General features: G+C 37.5%; 1 protein-coding gene across 2 annotated transcripts in view; it reads right to left on the bottom strand.

The window, feature by feature from the left end:
• PRKN (parkin RBR E3 ubiquitin protein ligase) overlaps nt 1-22,466 on the bottom strand; it is a 683,121-nt gene that overhangs the window by 264,467 nt on the left and 396,188 nt on the right. For both annotated transcript variants that reach the window (XM_068185226.1, XM_068185225.1), the window contains exon 7: nt 2,754-2,890. In XM_068185226.1, the coding sequence (XP_068041327.1) occupies nt 2,754-2,890 (137 nt within the window). The remainder of the gene's footprint in view (nt 1-2,753; nt 2,891-22,466) is intronic.

Below are 22,466 nucleotides of genomic sequence, written 5' to 3'. Positions count from 1 at the left end.
ACAAACCTCTATCTTTTCAATAAAGCGCAGATCTAATATTTTTTTTACTTTGAGTCATTCTCTATTAGATATAACATGTATTAAACCCACATTGCCAGAATAAGAAAGGTCTTTTCTTGGCATGTCCCATGGTGTTCATTCCTGGCAAGGATAATTCATTTGAGGCTTCATTGAGGTAATTAGAAAAAGCTGTGTCAAGTAGTGCTTTATCATACCCACGTGTAAATATAAACTGCAAATTGCAGTTGCAAAATGAAGATTGTGAACTGTAGATTGCAAAAATGCCATTTTATGCTATTCAGTAGAAGTACCATGATATGTGGAAAAGAAAATCACATGACACTGTTGTGAAAATTTCTTAACTGAATTCATTGATGAGAGCTTGCATCCATAGTTATGAAGAAGGTTAAAACCCTTTGAGTCTGAGCATAGGAAGAGGCTGGCAATGCAGGTATGCCTCCTTCTCACAGGTATGACGAAACCCAGTCTTATTACTTTCTCAAAGAACAAAAAAAAAAATCTTTAGTTCCTAACTCAAATATAACTTAATACTAGAGACAAACAAATGACCTGTATATCAGAAAGTTAGGTTCAGATAGCTGCAGAAATGAACTGTGAAGTTACAACAGCTCTCCTTAGATTCCTCATTCTCCAAAGCACCTCAAAAGAGAATACTTCCAAGTGCATTTTGCTATGCAGAGCTGCTAACATTAAAAAGATGACTGAGGTCGCAATCAATGAGAGAAAGAAAAAATACTGCAATTGTATTACTATTGCTGCTATTAGAACTGCTTTAAGGTAGGGTATTTTAAAAACAACTTTCAAATATGGGGAGTTCTGAAACCTTGACATTAGCAATATTTTAGTTTTGCCATATTTAGCTATTATAACACATAGAGTACAACACAGCTGAGGCTAGACTGGCAGCAGTAGCTTCTTTCCCATTCCCTCAGCTGAACTCTACCTCACTTGAACAGCAGAAGTACACCATCCTTTGTGCATCCTCTACAGCATCACTTTCTTAATCCAAACCCATGCCCTCCTCACCACTCAAAGACTGAAATTGCAGCCCTGAGTATCCCAGCACCATCTTGTGTGTTCTCCTCATCCCTACTCTGTTTCCACTGTTAATTCCCATAATGTTCAACTTCAGCAAACAGAAGAGAGAAAAAGACTGCCTGGAAACTGCCAGTCAGGGGTAAAAACTTCTGAAAACTTAGTCTCTTCTCTGATAAAAAAGAACCTCTGAACTGGAGTTGAAAATATATGGAAAAATCCTAATACAAGTTTAGTGCAGCATAACTAGCAATGGGTTTACAGACAGAAGAGGCAGAAGGGTCATTAGTTTGACATATCAGCCTGAACTGGAGGAAGCTCTCTGACACCAGCCACAGCAGCAAAGAGGCCCACAAGCGAGGAAAAAGATGAGCTGCCTGCTGCACCACTGGCATAACTGATTAACCTAAGGAGCTAACAGAAGAAAATGGAAGAAAATCAATAAAAGAGGGGGAAAAGGAAGGATTCTACTCAAGCAGCTTATTAATTTGCGTGGGAGCAGCAAGTGGATTAACTTCTGGAGAAGCAAGGAAGGAGGCTAAGAGTACAGACTGACCACATAGTACTATGCTAATGTAAAGGTCAAGGAAAGAACACTGGGTATAAAGTTCCTGTTCAGTTTCTCATGACAAGTTTTCCTAGAAAACATTAAAAATTATTTTATGTAGGATGACATCAGTGTGTAAATTTAGTAGCTGTTTAGGGGGAAGTATATAAGACCTGGCAAGACAGCACACAAACAGCAATTCTAGTGAAAGTGAAGAAACATTGGTTGATTCTTCTTGAAACAATTAAAAATAAATAATTTAAAATATTTCTTACTACTGTACTTTCAATATCCTCAAGGCATGTTTCTCAGATAAAATAGATGCCACTCTACTAAGAACTTTTGTCAATATTTCTCCCATCTAGTGGGGTTTGAAACTTATTTTCAGCCATTCAGGTAACCAGGCAAATCCATCTTCTATGCAGCTTCTAATTTGCTGTAAAATTCTTCTTATATCATGATACAGCACTTGAGACAAACATATATGCTCCCATTCTAATTTAGCACCAAAAAAAGGGCTATGTATAGAATATACTTCTTCATAGCATAATTTTTGACAATTTTGCAGTCCATATGCCAGTGTAATTGAATACTCAAAACAAATCTTCTACATTCTATTTAACTCTTTGTTTAGTTAAGTCAAACCTTGTTTCCTAGTCAAGTAAAACACATAACTACACTTCATTCAAAGAGGTGATAATTAGCAGTAATAACTTCACCAATAAGGGAGATTATTTAGAATTCCTGTTGCAGTCCTTTTTCATTAGTGCTTGAAGACAGACCAAGAAAGTTAATAATTTACTTAATTTGAAATTGAAAATGTGGAGGTCAAGGTGTTTAGTTTTTTTTAACCAGAGTGTAATGCTGTCATCTGTTTGCACTTCATGATTATAAAATACTAATGTGAAGAAAGTAAACATTTCATTTTAAAAGAAATGCCCTTTAAAATCCAGTCAATTCTTCAGTTCACATGCTTAGCAAAATCCACTTCAATAGTCAAGTATTTTCTCCAACAAATTGAACAACTCCTATGAACGCAGTATAATTCCACTGATATACACAAAACTAATAGGTGTTAAAAAATAATCTTACCCTGAAATCAAAATCACATTTAAAAAATCAATTATAAAAAAAATCACCAGAAACATACCTACACAGGAGAGGGAATAGCCAAGCTCTGGGTCATGGATGAACTGGCGGTCATTCAGCATGGTCACACAGTACAAATGGAAGCAGTCCAGGCAAATGACATGGCGATGCACACATTGGAACACAAGTACAGGACTCCTGTTAAAGACCAAGCAGTGAGAGTGATGAACAAGGACTGGACAGAACTCCACAGAAAGCTTAGTTTCAAACTTCTAACTTAATAATAATTTTTAATTCACAGTACACAGGATTATTACATACGAAAAAACAGAATTTACCCTGGCATATTGCAGCACTTTTAAAAAGAGATGGTTTCTAACATGAATCAGATATGAGGAAATGGAAGTAAAGTTTTACCGAAAGTTGAAACTTTACTGAAAACTGAAACCTAAACCAAGAAAAGGCCTTTAGTAACAGATATCCTTTGTATGAAGTGAGGAAAGATCATATATGGTAAAACATCAAATGGTGATAGTTAGGATAAAATAGGTATGTGACCATCTAGGAAAGCTAGAGATTTTGTGAAAACCATCATGTTCCTTCAGCCTCTCAATGCAGCCATTTGAACTCTTCAATGAAGGCATTCTCTTAGTAATAGTGAGTAAAGTAATTCAGCTTCTGGTGAGAGGTGTGGGATTCAATTTGGGAGCGAGACACCTAAACTTCAGTGCTGGGCATAAATAGGGTAAGTGAGAAATTCCATATGATAAGTGAGAAATTCCTGCTATTGTCAATACACATAGTGGACACTGGAGCTGATGAGCCTCCAGGTGCCTGCAGTAGGGTGATCTGAATCACCAGTTTGACTCCATTGCCTGTATGAGCTAAGCCCTCATCAACCATTACAGGAGTGCAGATACCCATCACACATGCAGAGCCTAAATATGGCTATCACCAGCCTGGGAGAATACTGCTCGTGGAGATGCAGAGAGGAAACACTTGAAATAAACGAGGACAAACAGTTTTACTCCTGAGTTGGCCAGCATTCAGAGACTCTCCAGTGATAGTCAGAGCAAGGAGAGCCAGAGAGTCAGTGGTTTTAAAAAGTCTGCCCAGGACCAGCACACTGAAGGTGAAAGAAAAATTGAGTAACACAGAACATATTGCACACACATGAAATATGCCTTCAATGCAGGAACATGCTGATTAAACTTAATGGTTTTGCGCTAATATACGGTAACTTCTGCTAACTCCTGATGGACATAACTGTCTGTTCAAAAGTAAAGTGTGCCATACATTACTTCTTATCTTTCAGAGCTATTACCAACCTCAAGTCTCAAAATCACAAAAAATAAAGAGAGATGTGTTAAATTGAACACAACAGTGACATTCCCATTCAAATGCAAAATTACTTTACTCCTTTAATTTGCTTGTGAGTGAACACAGGGAGAAATTCAACCCAAATTACAATTTTTTTAGTAGCTAGAAAGAAGTATAATTATTTTTAAAAATAAAAGTATGAATTCTCACACATTTATAGTACTCCAGGAGACAAGTATTGAAATACAAAATGAAATACAGCAAGACCTGTGATAAAATCATTAGGGCTAGAAATACTGCTACATTTTCTCTAAAACCTGAGATGATGCTTTGAAAATCCCCTGAAACAGTAAAACACAAAGACTTCAATGTGGGAATACAAAATGTAATCAGTAATTTCACATACTGTATACGAGCATTAATCTTCCATGAAAATATGTTTTAGTATTGTACATACTATAGAATTCATGGCAGTGTGTTAGTATCTCCAAAAATATAATCTCTGTGTTTTAAGGATTTACTTGAATAAAGCAGCTTAAAACTGAATTAAATAAAACCTCCCCATTTTTAATCCTTATTAGTTGCCCATGTGCTGTTCTGAGTGTACCAAATAATAATTTTTAAAAGACAGCTGTAAGGCAAAATGAGAAGCTGATCTCTATGAGTTTAGCTCTGGATGGTCCCTAAATCATTATGGAGAAGTAGAGGAGCAGTTACCATGGCCCTACACTACAAAAGTCCCTATGGTCACCAGTCAAATGTAACCTTCAGAAAAACCAGAAACATTTGGGAAAAAACCCTAATATTTCTTCTTAAATTGCAGATATAATCAAATTTGCCTATAGTTTTAATGGATGTTTCACTTTAAGGGTTAATTGCTATTTTTTATTACTTCACTGTCTGAGTATCTTTTCTAGTTTCATGGGAAGCTCTCTGGTTCCAAATTCACACCTCTCTGACCTTCACTTCAAAGACAAAATATATGTGTTTGGTGAGATGCATGAGAGAAAGCCATGGAAAGTGGAGCATCTTAAAGCCAGGCCAGAAATGAAAATAGTGTTATTAATATTTCCAACTAAACATGTATGAAATCAATACTAACAGCATTCATTATGCAAATGAACTACTATGCTCAGTTTCTGCTGTAAATTATTTTCTGATAATTGATTTTGCTTCTTAATGTATCACAACTGTTTGAAATCAAAACTAAAGTCTCCAGAAGGGGCATAACCATACATGTACATATTTAAACTGCATCTTTCTTTATCTTAAATTTATCTTAAATAAATAAACTGCATCTTTATTTTATCTTAAAAGATGTTATCTTTTAACACCATCAGACTCCAAACAATGTGTACAAGATAGATGTAAATCTGGTTTCTGACTGTGTCAGAAAAAACAAGCTTAGCTTTCACAGCTCTTACACTGCCCACTAATTTTTCAGCCCAGGCTATCTGTGTCATAAGGCTTCGTGGAATTCAATCTGTATGCAAGGTAGATTGATTCATATTCATTTGGCATTGGAACAATTGCTGCAGTCCAACATTTGCAGATTTTGTAGCAAAAGAATGCAATTCTAGTTTAAAAGGGGTATAAAATCTTGTTCCTGAGATCAGTAAAGATGAAGATGTAGAGATTATGATCACAATGCCCAGGTGAAGTCAGTGAATACTCATTTAGGATACAGCCAAGAGTTATTGATAGAAGCCTTACTTGTACCAAACACAATTTATTTCAGAAAGGAGTATTATGAAAGATAAAAAAAAATTGCCACAGTGTAACAAGGTCCCTTCCTCAATCTAACACAACAGGCTAGTAATGTAAATCTGATATATATTTTAGAAAGTGTTTCATAGGTTCCATTTACATAATGTGTTTGGCTGAATTAGAGGCTTCATGAGAATAATATATAAGAAAAATGTTTCTCACAGCAAGGGATAAATTGGTCCTTTTTGTTCACCAATTAGGAATGTAACCACTTTTAAAAATTGAAAATCCGACATTACAATGCATCACCGGAAATTTCCATAATAAGTAACTCACTCCTGTGCTTGGATTCCTTTTCGTTAGAATTTTATCAACATACATTGACTTAAATGAAAAAGAAAGGGGACCCTAAATCTTTCTGCTTTGTGTTAGTACTGTCGGATAACTGTGGCTCAACAACAGCAGGGGTGGAAGTGATTTCTGGCCCATAAGCCCTTTCCTCCTTCCCTCCAGAGCAGCAAGGTGCAGGTAATTCTCAGACTACCACCACAGGATACTGGCTAAAGAAAGATACAAAGACATGATCGTGTTTAGATAAGAAGCATTCTGAGAAACTGATTGTTCTAGTACACTCTAAAAATTTCATGATGGTTATTATTGTATAGATTGAGTCCGATGGATATGAGGGGCTACTTAGCATAAGGAATTATTTGTAGAGATAACAGTAGGTCAGCTGATATATCTTGCAATGCCTACTGAATTTCTCTCTTGCTTGGTCCTTCCTCTTAATGTTTTGAAAACAGCTAGACTGAATAAAGGTTAAACAGCACACCACATATATGAGGCCATTATTTTTTAGAAAATGTGAGTAGCCACAGTCTGAAGCACTTTGGGGCAAGGAATATATCTAAGCCTGTAGAAGTATGTGAAAATCATATTGGACAAATCTGTGAAACTACCTTGAGGTCATTTCTTGGTGACAGCTGGATTTTTGTCACCTCCTCAAAATCTTAACCAAATAATAATAAAAAAAACTTTAGCAGATGTCTATGAGGCTGCCTTGATGGGATAACAGTCAGCAAAGCAAAAATAGCCATGTGGAGTTCCTTTCTCTGCAGTAAATAAATATGAATGCACACAGCTATATCAGAGTCTTTAACCTCACCTATGAGTACTATATTTATCATAAAACACTTCTGTATTTCTAGCACATTTTTCCACTTTGGCAATCTTCCTGTACTTCAAAAAGCTTACTATATAAGCACCGAAATAATTTAATTTCTAAATGGAACTCCATGTCATTCCAAAGCAGATATGTTTTAGATTTCAGGTCAGCACCATTCAAGAAAGGTGAATCACTGAAAAAAAAGTGTAAGGGAAAAAAAAAGGAAAAATATAAACTTAATTGACACTACAGGCACTCTCCTGCTTCATAAACAATCAAAAGAATTAAACTGAAATAATGTCCTTGAGTAGCAGTCAATCTGTTTTGGCTCTATCCTTGTAGGAGAACAAAATTACAATGCCTAAATAAGCCAAATTATTCATCCATCATGTGGCTTCCTTACAGAACTGTACATAGGAGAATATAGTCTTCTAATTCCTACAAAGCTGGTGACACTTCTGGCTTTCCTGTCTATTACACAAATTCCACACTCTCATTCAAAACTATTGAAAGAATTTCCTGTTAATGATGCTTTAAGTGCATAGTTTTCTTAACATGAAAATTCTTCCAGGTACTCTCTAATTGAATATGTTATTAAAATATATTAGAATGATGCTAATATTTCTATAAAATATAAATATAGGAAGTATAGAAAAATTGCCACAGTCATATATGGTTTAGAATTTATACTGTTTGGAGGAAAGTAGAGCAGCAAATCCTGCTTTTTAATGAGCAATATGCTATTATGGATTAATAGAAACAGTGATCTATCAATTACAGGCAACTTATGAGTAAAAATACAGGCCCCAGATATTTGGACAGGGGTAGACATTTGAAAAGCATATAAAGACCTTACCTGAGAAAAGAAAAAGTACTAAGAAAGTAATATTAGATACAACTTTGCAGTCAAGAATCTATCCTTCATGGACTTTTAGGAACAAAACAAAACACATCCCTACTTTTCCTTTCCTAAGGGATGAAAATACATCTTTACATAGACTGTGCTAATTAAAAAATCCAGTATATAGAAACATAGTGTTATCAGAAATAAATACATTAAATATCTTAAAACAATAAAAACAATAACAAAAAAATTCCCGGTTTTTAGTCTTTGATCACTTGCCACACAATGCATCAACACCATGAGACATCACTATCACTGTGCAAGCTTAAATTTTCTGGCTGTGCTTCTGTATAAAAATATATTCTGACCCACAGCTGTTAACTTAAAGAAGCATTGGCAAGTGAAATCTGACCTATTTTCTCCTCTGTTACATGTTTTCCTCTAAAATGTGCTTTCATGTTTCTTGTTTCTCCTGGAAAGCAGCGCCAAGAGGCTAGAGCCCAGAAACAGTCCGACTGTACTAAGCCAGAATATAAGAGGAGAAAACAGGCACGCTTAAAATTATCGTACATGATGGCAAGTACTCCTTTCAACAGCCTTCCTGTTAACCCTGTTGTTAAGGATTTTTTCAGGGTGTGGAAATGACACACATTATTGCCAGAAAAATCTCTGATCTCTCTGGCAGGCAACAGCATCTGCTGCCTGAGGACAGGGGCAATGGGATTCTTTGTTACTTGCACTGGTACATTCAAATTAGTACTTGGTACTATGTGTTTGCTCTGCCTGCTTGCTCAGACATGCCTTGTATGAGCTCTGAGCTCAGACACAATAACCACCCTTGCCACTAGCGGCTGGATCTTATGATATCAAGGAGTAGAAGGTGATCAGGCTGCAGGAGAGGCATCCTGTAATCTATCAGATTCAGTTCACATTGCTCCTCTGCACAGCAAATAACCAACAAATCAGACATGCATTGAAAGGAGATGGGTAGAACTTTCTCCTTTTCCTCCATCTGTGCTTTTAAAACCTCACTAATGTTCCACTGGAGAGAAAAGGAAAAAACCTTGGTAATTGAAGGAAAAGAGAACAAATGTGAACAAAGGCAACAGTCCATAAACTACCCTAACCTAAATTCTGGTTTGCTTGCTGGTTATCCTTTGTAGCTTGCTGAGCTCCAGCTTACTGTGAACTGATTCCTCCATACTGACACTTTGATATGCAATGTACCCACCAAACCTGTGTCACTTGTACTCTCAGCTTTTGCCACCAAAGGGTGGCAAATGCTTCTTTCACTCCTCCCTCGATTTAAGCCAGATCACAGCAGACTTTCCTCTCCTCTGAGGCAGCACACAACCTTAGCAGCACAAGCAAAACTGCTCATCTCTGACAGTCCACAGCAGTCACACACTCCTGTTAGCCAAAGAAGCCTTCCTTTCACAGACTCATAACTTTCTGACTAGAGACACACATTATGAAATCAGTATCATTTGTTTTTCAGGGAAAAAACCCCCATCAAGGTAACCAGTGAAGTTGGGAGAATAATGGGATAACACAATAAGAGGAAGAACCATTTTCAGCACCAAACAATCCTTCAGTAATTAAGGATAAACAAATGAAAAAAGTTAAAATGCCTAATGGCATTTTAGTTTCTTGATTGGTCCCACTGGGCCTAGTGAGGTCCTGTTAATTTCTTTCAAGAATTTAAACCTTATTTAGTAATCTTATTTTGGTTTTACTCTCAACATCTATGCTAGTAAAATTAATATTGTCAGAAAATGGTCTTATGCCACGGGAATGCAGTTGTCTATACTGTTAAATGGTTAGAATGGACCTGACATGGTTTTTAGGCTTGCCAAATAGGAAAGTCCATAACAGTTCTTGGGCATAGTCCAGGGGTTATTGTGTGCTGTCTTCAACAGGCAACAGCAGTCTGCATGTGGACACACAGGTTTAAAAACTAAGTGTCCCGTAATACAGATTTCTGACAATAGAGCTTTAGCTTGGGACTGTTTTCTTATTACATCTTACCTTTTTTTTTCTTATTTTCTGTTCCCAGAATCAAGCCTTTTGAGATAGCCTGTGAAAATCAATGTTTCTGTAAACACATTATACAGAAGAATGTTTCTAATACAAAAGAGAAGACACAAACATGAGCTCTTTTTGAGCTTTCTTGGGATGCTTAAATCTGTGGAAAAGGTACAGGAGGAAAGGAATATTGGATATTATCTTAAGGGATGCTATCATATTATACTTTTCATTCCTTGGGACTCCAGGAGGGAATAGAATTTTTGGATAAAGCATGTCTCCACTGTGTAAATTTCAGTTATTCTCTTCCAGTCAGCTTTGAAAATACACCCTAGTGCAAGAACTTTAGGACTGTATTTCTTAACATATAGAAGAAAAAAAAAAAAGACTGGAAAACAAAGGAAGGTAGAGAAGCAGAGAAAAGGGGAGAGGAAAGAAAGATGGAAGAGGGAACAGAAGGTAGAAGTGCATTTGCTCTTAGAGAATTATCTTTCACCACCTTAATATTATGTTTTATGCTTTTTCTCATCTTTCTTTTCAAATAAGGATATTCAATTTATATGTTGATCCAAACAATAACTTGAGGGTGCTTGCCATTAAATGAGTCTTCAGTCTGAACCAAAGATATGATTATTATCTTATAAAAAAAAACACCCTAAAGCTATTGTTATAACAAGACATTTCTTTATAGAAATCCCATTTTTTTAGCTCCTCACTGTCTTTAAAATATACAGATAATATTTTATCCTTTCCTCCTCAAGGCAAATACCTTAGCATAAATGTCTAGTTGCAGTTATCTGAGAACACCTTCTACATCAGCACCTCCACTCAAAGCAAAGAACAAGCCTTGGGCTAGCAAGTCTCACAGAAGGCATTCTGAGTTGGCAGATTTTAAGTGTTCAAAGCAGTCAATTATCTTTAGTAATCTGATGAAAATCGTTTGCAACATCCACCAAAAAATTGTACTAGCAGTAAAAGTGGCTTCTTTATGTCATATTCCTATTGTGAATTTCTGTTTCTGATTTTATTACAGCCATGTGTCACAACTGTAGAATTTAAATGCCCAACGTGCACTCAACCCTATGCTTAAATTTAATTTCCCTCCTCCTCCTTCTTCCCTACATGCCAACTTCCAGCACTTAAAAGAGTAAACAGAGTCAGCTTTCTAACTAGGAAAAAACCAACAAACACCACCACCATCATACCCTCCTCACCCAAATTATATTGTAAATCCAGATAAATTATTATAAAGTTTGGGAAGTGCAATTTCTGAATTTGTAACTGGGACAATAAAAATTCTCAAGAAGTAGTTATTGAACACAATTCAAAAGAAGATTCTGGAAGCTCAAATAATTTTAACTGCCTGCTTTCTATTTAATCTCCACATCCAATTTCATTAGTTTTATACTGCCTAATTGGAGGCAGATACATTCCTTGAGCCTGGCCAGACTCAAGGAACGTATCTGTGTGTGAGGTCTCAGGTAATGTACTGCTCTTTGTACAGGAGTACTCAGGAAAAAACCTCAGCCTACCTGACCTAATAATCTGTGTATCTCTAAGGAAGACTGACATTGACCTAAATAGAACTTTGCATTCCCACAGGAATACAAGCTCTTGATACCCAAACAGTGCACAGAGTACAGTGAAAGTCAACAACAAATAGACCCATAAGATTTATTCCTCTCCTACACTTACTGAATATTGCAGGAATGGAAGAAAGGGAATTCACAATACTGCTTTATAATATAATCTCTAAAAATCATATGGAAGCCGTTTGTGATGCTAACAAGAACTGACTTACGACAGAAGACACATTGTAGGAAAAAAAATGTGGTGGCCATTCCCTCTGTTCTTCAAGCAGAACAGGTTTTCAGGAAATGAAATAATGATATACTATTCCTATAAATGTCACAGAACTTATACGAAGACTGTTACTGGAAAATGAATGTGCCTGAAAGGGCACATATCTCAGTGATCTCACTAACACTTCACTGTTGTCCAGCTTTCCCTTGCTTGATAAAGCAGCTTACTTCCCACCTCACACATAGCTAGTTATGTGGGCTGACACCGGGTAAGGGAAAAGGCATATGGATTTTTGATCTTACCCTCTCCTTGTCCTCCCTGACCATTTGCTTAAAGGAAAGGATGCAGCAAGTAAATTCTGCAACATTCTCAAAGGGGACATAATAACCACAATCATCAGCACTAATGAATAGTTTTGACTCCTCATGTCCATCTACAACTTTCCCAGAACACATGGATCATTCCCACAGAGTCTATTCATACTGACTCTTCTGTTACACACTCTCTCTGCTGGAAGAAGTAACCTGGCCTTGGGAAAGAACCTTGGGACGTTATAGGTAGAAATTTGATATATATCCCAGGAATTCCTAAGGGGAAAAAAATGGAAGATAAATTCAAAAACATTAAAAGCATTCACTAAGGTAAGTTATCTTTTGACTTCAACTTCCTTTTGACCACTCCCTGAACACACCATACTTAACTGCATACAGGCTGGGGTCTGGGTTATAGTATAGCTCTCAAGGGAAAAAAAAAGGAGGAATAAAAAGAACAAGGAAATAGAATGGAAATCAAGGACAGCCACAATTTGACATAATAATAAATAAAACTTGTTTGACCTGTGACATAATGACCTGGAGATGCCCTGCAACCAATATGAATAATATCACTACTTAACTTCATAATCTACCTATATTTATTCACAGGTTGATTAAACCATAAACAATATATAGAAATCTTTCACTACAAATTGTGGATTTCTTCCATTCCTGTGGCAAAGACCATATATTTCCACATGAGTTCTAAGAGCTGGCTCAGCCCTAAGAATCTGTTCACCACTACAATATGTCCAAGGAATACATTTGGTCCCTGTGACAAAACCCTTTCTGCTCCTTTTTTTTGTTCAGTGAGCAGAGATACTTTATTATGCAAAACATACTGACAAAACAAACGAATAGAGCATCATTTAATTCAAAATGTAGCCCAAAATAACAAACATTTCCCACACAAAAGCTTATGGAACTCTTGCATTTTCTCTGTTTCAAATTACAGAACAACACCTGAAAAAAATTACAACCCCACCTTTGTATTTACTAATGATCACTGGAAATTAGATCATTCACCAATCCCTATCCTCTACTTTTAATGGAAGCATTCAGACTATTGTACTTTCTCTAATCAGTTGAAACATTAGATATGAAAGCTGTACTCCAAAGTATAGTTTTTACCTTTAGGATTTACTTGGAGTTTTTATATTCATAAGTTCCTAAAAAAATCAGTGCTGTTTAAAAGAGGAAATTCACCTACTTTGTTTCAGAAAAAAACCTCAAACCAATCAGAATACAGAGTAATTACTTTATTAGATTTTGGGTTTTACTTCAGATGGCATGCAAAAATAACCTCTGAGATTAAGACTGTATGTGGCAAAAAAATGAACAGGGTTTTTTTATGTTAGCAATCGAGCAAAAGTATACTTGGTAAACTGTAGTCTGTAGATTATGTTAGATAAAATAAGGAAAAAACCTGAACCACAAAAAATTGCAGATTTTCTGCCTTGAAACCCTAAAAGATGCTTAGAAAAAAGTTATTCTTAAACTAGGGGGAGTCTCGCTTTATTATGTTTAAAAATAATCAAAAATTCCACATGGTATATGGCTCCATTCAGAGAATAAACTGCAATAATTCCATGTGATATAAAATTCCATATCCTAAGTCACAACTCATGCACATGACCCATGTAAAACATTATTCAATTACACTATTATCAAGTTTACATGTAACAATACTGAGAAATGAAATGTCAATGGATGTTTGATATTTAATTTTAGAATAATTCTAATTCATCTATTTTCTACCACATATATCATACACTATCAAACTCTAGTCTCACAAAGACAGAAACTTTTCTGATAATAATGAAGAGAACCTTGAAATTCACTGATGAGAATTGGAGGGCACATAGAAAATGCAGCTGTGCAAATTATGTTAACAAGTAAAGCCAGGGAGAGAACAAACTTGTCTGAAATCATAAATCCTCCTCTCAGTACCATTTCATGTCTTAGAAAGTAATTCATACATAGGATTTATGCTTTCTTCAAGAGAAAGGGTGCTGTCTTGGGCCCAACCATCACACTAATTTCTAAACAGATGGACATAGCATAGGCTTTGATTAGCACAAAAACAATGACTGAATCTGGTAGGAATTTGTTGTTGCTTCTCTGCAGTTAAAACAGTAATGCACTGCATTTCTGCAAAAGGACAATTACATCACAGCAATGAAAAACTACACAGAACACTGGGTTCCAAAATGACTAACAGAAAAGTTAAGACTTGTCATTTCTTTCCTCGATCTGATTCTGTTTGAATTATAACCAATTGCTAAAATGTCATTTACTTTATCTGACCACAATTTGGCCTTACATTTCTTTGAATAACTACAAGGACATAATTCAATGTGAAAGATAACATCTTATATTGACAAGGGCAGACCAGGTGTTTTAATCACATCTAGAAAATTTAATTGCACAGCAGCTGCATACAGAAAACATGTTTGCACCTGTACATCTGCTTAATTTTAGCTGAAAACATTCTGCTTTAGCATTCATTGGACATCTTTGCATTTTGAAGTGGAAGGTGACAGAAAGTTCATTTCTGAAATAAAACTAACTGAGAAAAGTTTTACCAAAACTTCTTTGTCTGTCAAAATGGTATTTTTCTCCCTCCACCCCAAATACCATAATCAACCTGTTTTTCATACCAGTTATTCAGGAGTTTGGAGCACTGATTAAGGCCACTGAATCTCAGTGCTGTACCTTGCCTGATCAGATTTGGAGCTCAGAATGAGTTCAGAAAAAAAATGCATCAACCAAGTTAAATCGGTACGTGCAATATGGCATCATTTTTTAGGATGTTCCCAGTACTACTATTTGCACCAGGCTTCCTAGCAGTTACATCTTTGGCTACGCAGGTACTGGAGCAGACTCTGCCTCACTCATCCTGTGTGAAAACTTCACAAGCTGAAGGCAATGTGCAGCCTGAGAAGGAAAAAGAAGCAACCAAAACAAATATAACTCTTGAAATGACAACTACTAGGAACAGTCAGCAATCCAACTGTATGGCTTCAAGAAAAAGTTCTTGTAGAAACTGCCAAATCCTGAGCATGGTTGATCCCCCAAAGAAGTTTCAGGCCAGTTCTTACCAAAACTGACTTACACATTCGCCATTATATAAGGTACAAATTATGTTTCCCACTCTGTGGAACATTAGCTATCCTGACAGTGATCTGTTCAGCCATGTGTGATTCATTAGGTTTTCCTTCTGTTTCTGAACATAAGCCATAGAAGAGAGCAGCCCTTGAACCCCAGCCTGCTTTGGCAAAGTGTGAGGAGTCAATGACACTTCCTTGTCTCGTGGCATCAGAAACCCTCAGCCCCCGGCGCTCTGAATCACCATCCCACACGTGCTCGGCTGCGCGCTGGAGTGGTGAAGGTTTTATAAATAGTGCCTACACGGGGTTTCAGTGCACTTGGGCAAAGGACATTTTTATTTGAGGACTGGCCTCACTAGACAGCCATGTTACGAGGGATGAGGTTTATCGGATTAGAAGCAACGCTGTTAGTATTCAGGACACATTTCCAAGTGCATATGACATGTCAGCTGCTTACATATCTTCCAATTCTGCTCCACATATTCCTTTTAAAGTTAAACATGAAGTGACAGAAGTGTAGAAATATCTGTGTCCTGCACTCTGTGAACATAACAGCTAAAAAAACCACCTTGACATGTCAGCTGACAACATAAAAAAACATCCCTGATCTCTGCTGAGGCATTGTGATTCCTAATATCGACTACTTGTAACAGAGAGGAGAATTGAAAATACAGAATCATGAACTTCACAATTAATTACATACATAAAAAAGTGTGAAGAAATTTGTTTGCTTGCCCCCAGTCAGCGTTTCAACCTTTGCTTCTCTTTGTGTCTGTACATCTACCTATTATACATTACAGAGACATTCCAGAGATCTAAACATATGGCTAGCTAGTTGTTTATTTCAGATCTTTGTAGCTATTTTCTTTTTAAAGATATTTTCCTGCATTTTCCATTGACAGATACAACAGTTTCAGCAGCTAGTTCTTTAATAATTTGAATAAATGAAGAACTCCCTGCAGCAACTCACTTTCCTTCAACATTTATCCCCTAATACTTTGGGTTTTTTCTCTCTTTTCTCCAAGTTCCTCCTTCAACATCTCTCTAATTCTATCTTCAGTGATCATTTTCAAATCAAGGCCAGTTTATTGTACAAATTCCAACTTCTAGGAACACAGGGGCAACAGGTATAGCTTAATTTATGATAAACACAGAACACTGTACATTGCCAAAGGATTTCTTAGCGTTATTCATATTTAATTTTACATTCAAGTAACTACTAAGAAAACTCTGACCTTTTAGTATTCATTTTTGAGTAGCCATGTGATGAAATACGACCTTTTCCTTTACCTAATAGTTGGATGGTCATGTTGGCTTGGGGTAGGAGTGGGGGTGGAATGGAACTGCACCTCTTTAAAAGCCACACATGCCCACATGACCTTCAACATCCTGCACATGCTGTAAATTCCATGGGAGACGTTTCTTATGTACCTTGAAAGGTGAAGAGCTTCAGCAACCTTGTCAAGATGTCAAGATTCTTATCTGTACTCAGAGGATGGGGCCTAAATTCAATCTTGCTTAGTTCTGCATTAATCCGAACTGACTACACACTGAGGACAGTAAAAGTGTAGTCAGCTGTAAAACCAGTGGGAGATCAAAATTTTCTGGTAAACAAAGTACTCACAGCTCTCTTTCATGGTGTTTCTCAGATAATGGGTCACAAATGGAACAATTGGGAAATTGCAGTAAAAATGTCACATGTTAATGGAACAATCTTAAGGAGGCCAAAATCTTCAGTCAGGTCTTGCAGGTAACAACAGTGCACATTTTAAAGATGAGACGAAAGGAAGCCTATTACAAAATTACTTGTCTTCAAAATGGGCAAAGTAGCCACCTGAAAAGTTCGAGGAACTCCTAGCCACTTTATCCAATTTGCTTGTTTTTTAGTTATTATTCACTTTAGTTATTTGTATAAGCATCTTATATTCTAAAATGTCACTATTCTGATCTGTCATGGATATTGCAAAGAAGTCAAGCTGAAATAAAACTAATGCACATTTTGGGAAGCAAGTACCAAATGTTTTCTGATGGTAATATTAATACTCCACAGTAGAGGCAATACTTAATCACCCTAGAAACCAACCGTGTTAGTGCAACATGTAGTTGCTAAGTGAAATGTATAAATGTGTAACTTGCTGATCCAAGTGACAGAGAAGCAACAAGAAAAGGTGCTCTGCTAGCTTTCATGCTTTTAAAAATTAGGAACTTGTTGGATATGTGAGGGCTAAAGGCAGCCTTGGCTGCAGTGCCCATGAGACAGTGGAATTCTGGATCCTGAAAGGAGGCAGAACAAAATGCAAGACTACAACCCTGGGCTTTAGAAGAGCAGCTTCTTCAGCTTCTTCAAGGACACCGAGTTGAATGTGAGTCAGCAATAAACTTTTGCCACAGAAACAGCTAATGGTATCATGGGGGTGTTGATCCTACTGCTCTGCTCAGCACTGATGAAACATACCTGGCATGCAAGGTCCAGTTCCATGCTCCCCAGTACAAGAGGGGCAGGGGAGATCCCCAGTACAAGAGAGATTCCAGCACAGAGCCATTAAAATGATTACTGAACAGGACCATCTCCCACATAAGGAAAGGCTGAGGGAGCTGGGGCTCTTCAGCCCGGGGAAGAAAAGCCTCAGTGGAACCTCATCAAAATAAAGGCTTCTGAAAGAAAGGTGTAAAGAAGACAGACAGTCTCTTTTCTGTGGTGTTTGGTGACAGAACCAGAGACAAAGGGCATAAACAGAAACACAGGAGCTTCTACATAAGGAAATAAGGAGAAACACATACTGTGAATTTGACCAAAAGCTGACATAGGTTGCCCACAGGTTGTGGGGTCTCCATCCTTGGAGATATTCCAAAGCCATCTGGAAATGGTGTGAGCAACTTGCTCTAGGTGATCCTGCTTCAGCAGGGGCCTGGAACAGAGGACCTCCAGATGTTCCACAACTGATTTTTGAGTCTGTGACGTTGTCAATTAGATATTACTGTACAGTAGAACAAACAAAGCTAAAAATTACTATGTTTCATAAAAGTAATGCAGAGTTGCACTGTTCATTAATAAAAGGCGACTAACTTCAACTGAATATTGCAACCCCTAACTGAAAAGTATACAACTAAAGGGGTTTTGGGCAATGTAATTTTTAAACAGAAGAGAGTTATGAGAGCAGATTATTTTATTTTGGTCATGGTGGGATCACACTTACTAACTTTAGCAAGCACATATCCTTTCACTCCCATGAGAAAAAAAACTGCTTGCAGGGCTCCTCTGTACCCTTGTTTAATCTGTGACACTGCAATTGGAATTTGTCACTCAAGGAGCTACATCTGATGTTACAGCCTGAAGCGGAGCTCAACCAAAATAAACAATCTGCTCTATTCTGCTTAGACTAATACGACAGTGATGTAAGCCCCAGCACAGTGGAAAATGCATAAATGGGCTGCCACACAGAAAATGCACGCATAAAAACAGCAACAGAGCTCACAAGTTTTATTGCTAATACACATCATGTGCAAGAAGCCTTGCTTGATCTTTGGCTTTGCTACGCAACGGTATTTTTTGTATGTGTTAATGTGGAAAATATGCTTATTATTTCAATAGACCCGAGGAACTTTGTGCTGCACAGAGAAAACATTTTTTCTTAAAAAAAAAAAAAAAAAAAAAAAAAAAAAAAAAAAAAAAGTAGTTGAGTCAAGCATTTGTTTCATCACAACTTGTGCACAATTATTAAGGTGGGGGAGCTGAATAGGATTATTTTATCATAAACATTCCACAGTGACTCAGTTGTGCAATATTTGTCCCAATATCTTGTGTTTGAATACAGTATTTTCCCTTCCCTCCCTGTATTTCTCTCTCTCTCTGGTATTTGATTTAGGGTCTCTGGAGCTTTGCCAGCACTAGGCTGTTCGTTCCAGTTGTACATACTGGCTCATTTATGCAAACAGTCACGTTGAAACCCTAATCTGGTTATTCCTTCTACTCAGGATCACTCCATCAGAAGGAGGATAGGGAGGAAAATGCTGTACATAATTCTGTTAAATTCATCAGCCAGAATGGCTGACCTTATATCTAGAGCCTTACATGCAGTCTTTTTTCCTTTTCTCTGTCCCCAAGCTAAGAGAGTCGTGCAAAAGCAACTGACTGAGCAGGTCACATTTTTCAATAAAGTTACAAGAGATTATCCTGTTCAAATAATTTTATTTCAGGAAAAAAAAAAGAGGATGCAGTGAAAAAGAAAGCAACAAGGTCACTTCAATAACATCACAGAATATTTTGTAACTGCCTTTCTATTTACATATTATCTTCAAAGATGAATTTTCACAGTGAGTATTTCTATATGAAAAGGCAAGAAAAACCAGCAGCAACAACAAGGATAATTATGTAAATAAAGTAGCTCATGAAAGTTAAGGGCTAAAGAGCAAAACCCTTCTCTCTCGACATCAGGCACAATTTAGATGGACCCAGTGCAAGCTTTCCCATGTTGTCCTGCCAGTGACCTCAGCCCTCATCTGTAATATCATTTTCTCAAAGGACACGAGGTTATCTGTTCTGGGTGAGAGCTCAGCTCCTGTGCTTTATGTCACCACGGACCTCTACACGAGCCCATCTGAAGCACAGCCACTGAAATTTAAAATGAATGCTGTGCAGGACACTTCAAAAGCATCAGCCACCCACTGACATCCTGCAGAGACAGAGGCGGCCCTGTCCGAGCGATCTGCCCTGCTCCCAGGCGCTGCCCGGCTGGCAGCCCGGCCCGGGCGCTGCTCGTCCCCGCGGGGCTGCAGCGCCGGGCGGGGCTGGGCTCAGCCCGCTCCCAGCGCCTCGGGCTGGGCCGCGGCACCGCAGCGTCGGCAACCTTCGAAACCCTCGTGGTTTTTCCGATTCTTACTCTAAACAGCGCCTTCCACTACATCCTGCTACTAAAGGCATCGTGCTTTGCGTGCGCTTGGTTGTATTCTCGAGCTGTATCTCGGCCTGGATGTGGGTATTTCCCGAAGCCTCCCTTCCCCCACCAGCAGGCTCCCGACAGCCGAGACAGATACTCAGATCTGCCCCTAGATGGGGATACTGTCCGCAGATCGCCGCGCTGGGATTACAAATCCCCTTCTCCCAGCAGAAGAAAATAAAATTAAGTACTGACTATTTATTAATCTCTGGCCCATTTATGAACCCCCTCATCCTTCTTACATACTTCTCTCGCCAGGGCTGGCACACACCAGGGATCACATTAAGGCCTTTAACTCTCTCATCCCTTTTCTACACTGCAATAAGAGAAATTTTCCAATCACGTAAGACTAGAAAGAAAAAGGAAGATCGAACAGCTGCTCCGAGAAAACTCTGGATGCTTCCTAGATAAGCAGCAGCCAGCAAGTGATGTAGGGACAATTCTGTCATAAGCACTGACATATTTCAACAAGATATAATACACCTTGGTGTTGAAAACACCAAGGGGATGCATGTTAATTTTTTGGTTTAACTCATATGGCACATAGTATCTTTCACATTTATTGCCAAATGAGTTATCTTCTTCATATTAATTTATATTTTCAGCTTGACACTTTTCTCAGTTAGTTGCAACTAACTAGCACTATATTGAAAAGTCAAAGCAAATCCCTACAGAATATGCTTGTCACCCAAATAAAATAATTCCTTTTTTCCCCCCATGTTTTTTGCATTATATCAACAGTCATTTCACATAGCAGAACGAACAGTGAGGATATAAACAGATCAAACAATTTAGTTGGCGTACTCACAGATCTCTTTCCACTTCATTGCATCAGGAACCTGTTCCATGATGGCCTGCCCCTCTTAAAGTCATTTCCACTTACACTTAGAGTGCAACTCACTGTCATATAAATTGGAGATATTTTATGTGTACTACGTGCTAGAATTATTGGACAAAGGCATGAAGCAAAGAATTCGTTCCCCTATGGTTACTAGTCTCTGCCAAAGTGATTATTATGGTATTTTTTTCTGCTCTAACTTGAGAGATTCTGCGGTTTGTTTCCTAGAATTTCTTCTACAACCTCTGTATGTTCAGCTTTATGTAGAATAAATTTATTGAGGAGCTGAGAGTTGTTGGTACTTCTGTATGAAAAAATGAAGTGATTCCATAATAAGTAAAGAAAAGAAAAAGGAAAGAAAAAAATGAAAAGAAATAAAGAGCATGCATAGTGAAACAAAGCAGACAATCAAATAGAAGTAGACAGAATAATTATAGATGTCTGAATAACACTCCAGATGGCATTTTGGGCATCACAGTTAATAAGCAGCCTGTTTCAGGGGACCAGCATGTTAGCACATTATTGCAACAACTGGAAACCAGCAGCTGAAGCATGTCTCCCGATTATCCAGGGAGCAGGCTACATGCAGTAGCTAAACCCAAAAAAATATGGTGTCTGAATGCTTACTGGTATGACAGGTTCAGAAGTCCATTTTTCTTAACAGTAATGTGCTTAAAAGAAGTTACCAGAGACGTAACTACCACTCACTTCATGAAGAAGTCTGGTCTCAGGCCAGTAAATCTGGTCTAAGTTTGAGCATTTAGAAAAGATATCTCTGTTGCATTAATTACCCAACTCTATATATTTAAATTAAAATCAAGCTGGTCCCTATGCTCTTGTTTCTCTGTGCAAAATAACTTTAGTAAAAGCAACCATTACAGCTGAAAGGGAGTTTACAGAACGATTTAATTTTATTCCTTTTTTCACCATTGGAATCTGTAAACCACTTCTGCAGTTGCAACTGTTGGGGGTTGAATGTTAAATTGCAAGCCAAAATAAGCTTGATATCTTGTCAGTTATCTTCTCAAATGAAATACGTCATCTTCAGCACAGCAAAGAGTCCCATTGCTGATATGCAACCCTCAGGAAATGTATTTCAGGGATGGAAGGTCTGATATTTCCATCAAGTAGAAAGACTCTTAGCGACACCCATACCACAGTAAGTCCTGAATCTATTCTAAAATGGCAATTCTGTGAAAATATAATATATGATATTCTCATAAATGTCAGAAATAATGTCCCTTTTTATTTTCAATTTAAAATCAAGGTCACACCGTAGAGCTCTTACTGATCCAAAATCAGAGAACAACTCCACAGTTTTAGCTCTGGAATCAGAAGCTTCAGCACTGAGTATTTTCATTCTTTTTCTAGGATTCCTGTGTTTAGGTTCCCCCATTAATGACTCCTCAGGTCTCTTGAACAGATCTACACATAAAAATCCTAACCAAAAAGCCCAAAGTAAACAAACTAACCAAACTCTTACCCTGAATCCTGGAGATATTAACAAAATTAATACAGGCATTTTTCATAATTTCTATAGCTCATGGTATGTTTTTAACTGTTTGTATTAAAAACACAAATCTCGACTGCTGCTGGGTTTGCAAAAAAGTCCCCTTATAAGTGCTGTAGAACACATTTGTCAATTAAAGCATTTGCTGAGCCCTCCTACCTCCCCAAGGACATTAGATGCTTGTTTTGAAAACAGAAAAAT

The sequence above is a fragment of the Anomalospiza imberbis genome, chromosome 3 (genome assembly GCF_031753505.1).
Source record: "Anomalospiza imberbis isolate Cuckoo-Finch-1a 21T00152 chromosome 3, ASM3175350v1, whole genome shotgun sequence".
In the NCBI taxonomy this organism is placed as follows: domain Eukaryota; kingdom Metazoa; phylum Chordata; class Aves; order Passeriformes; family Viduidae; genus Anomalospiza; species Anomalospiza imberbis.
The sequence above is the reverse complement of the archived record's forward strand: the minus strand, read 5'-3'. Positions and strand labels throughout refer to the sequence as shown.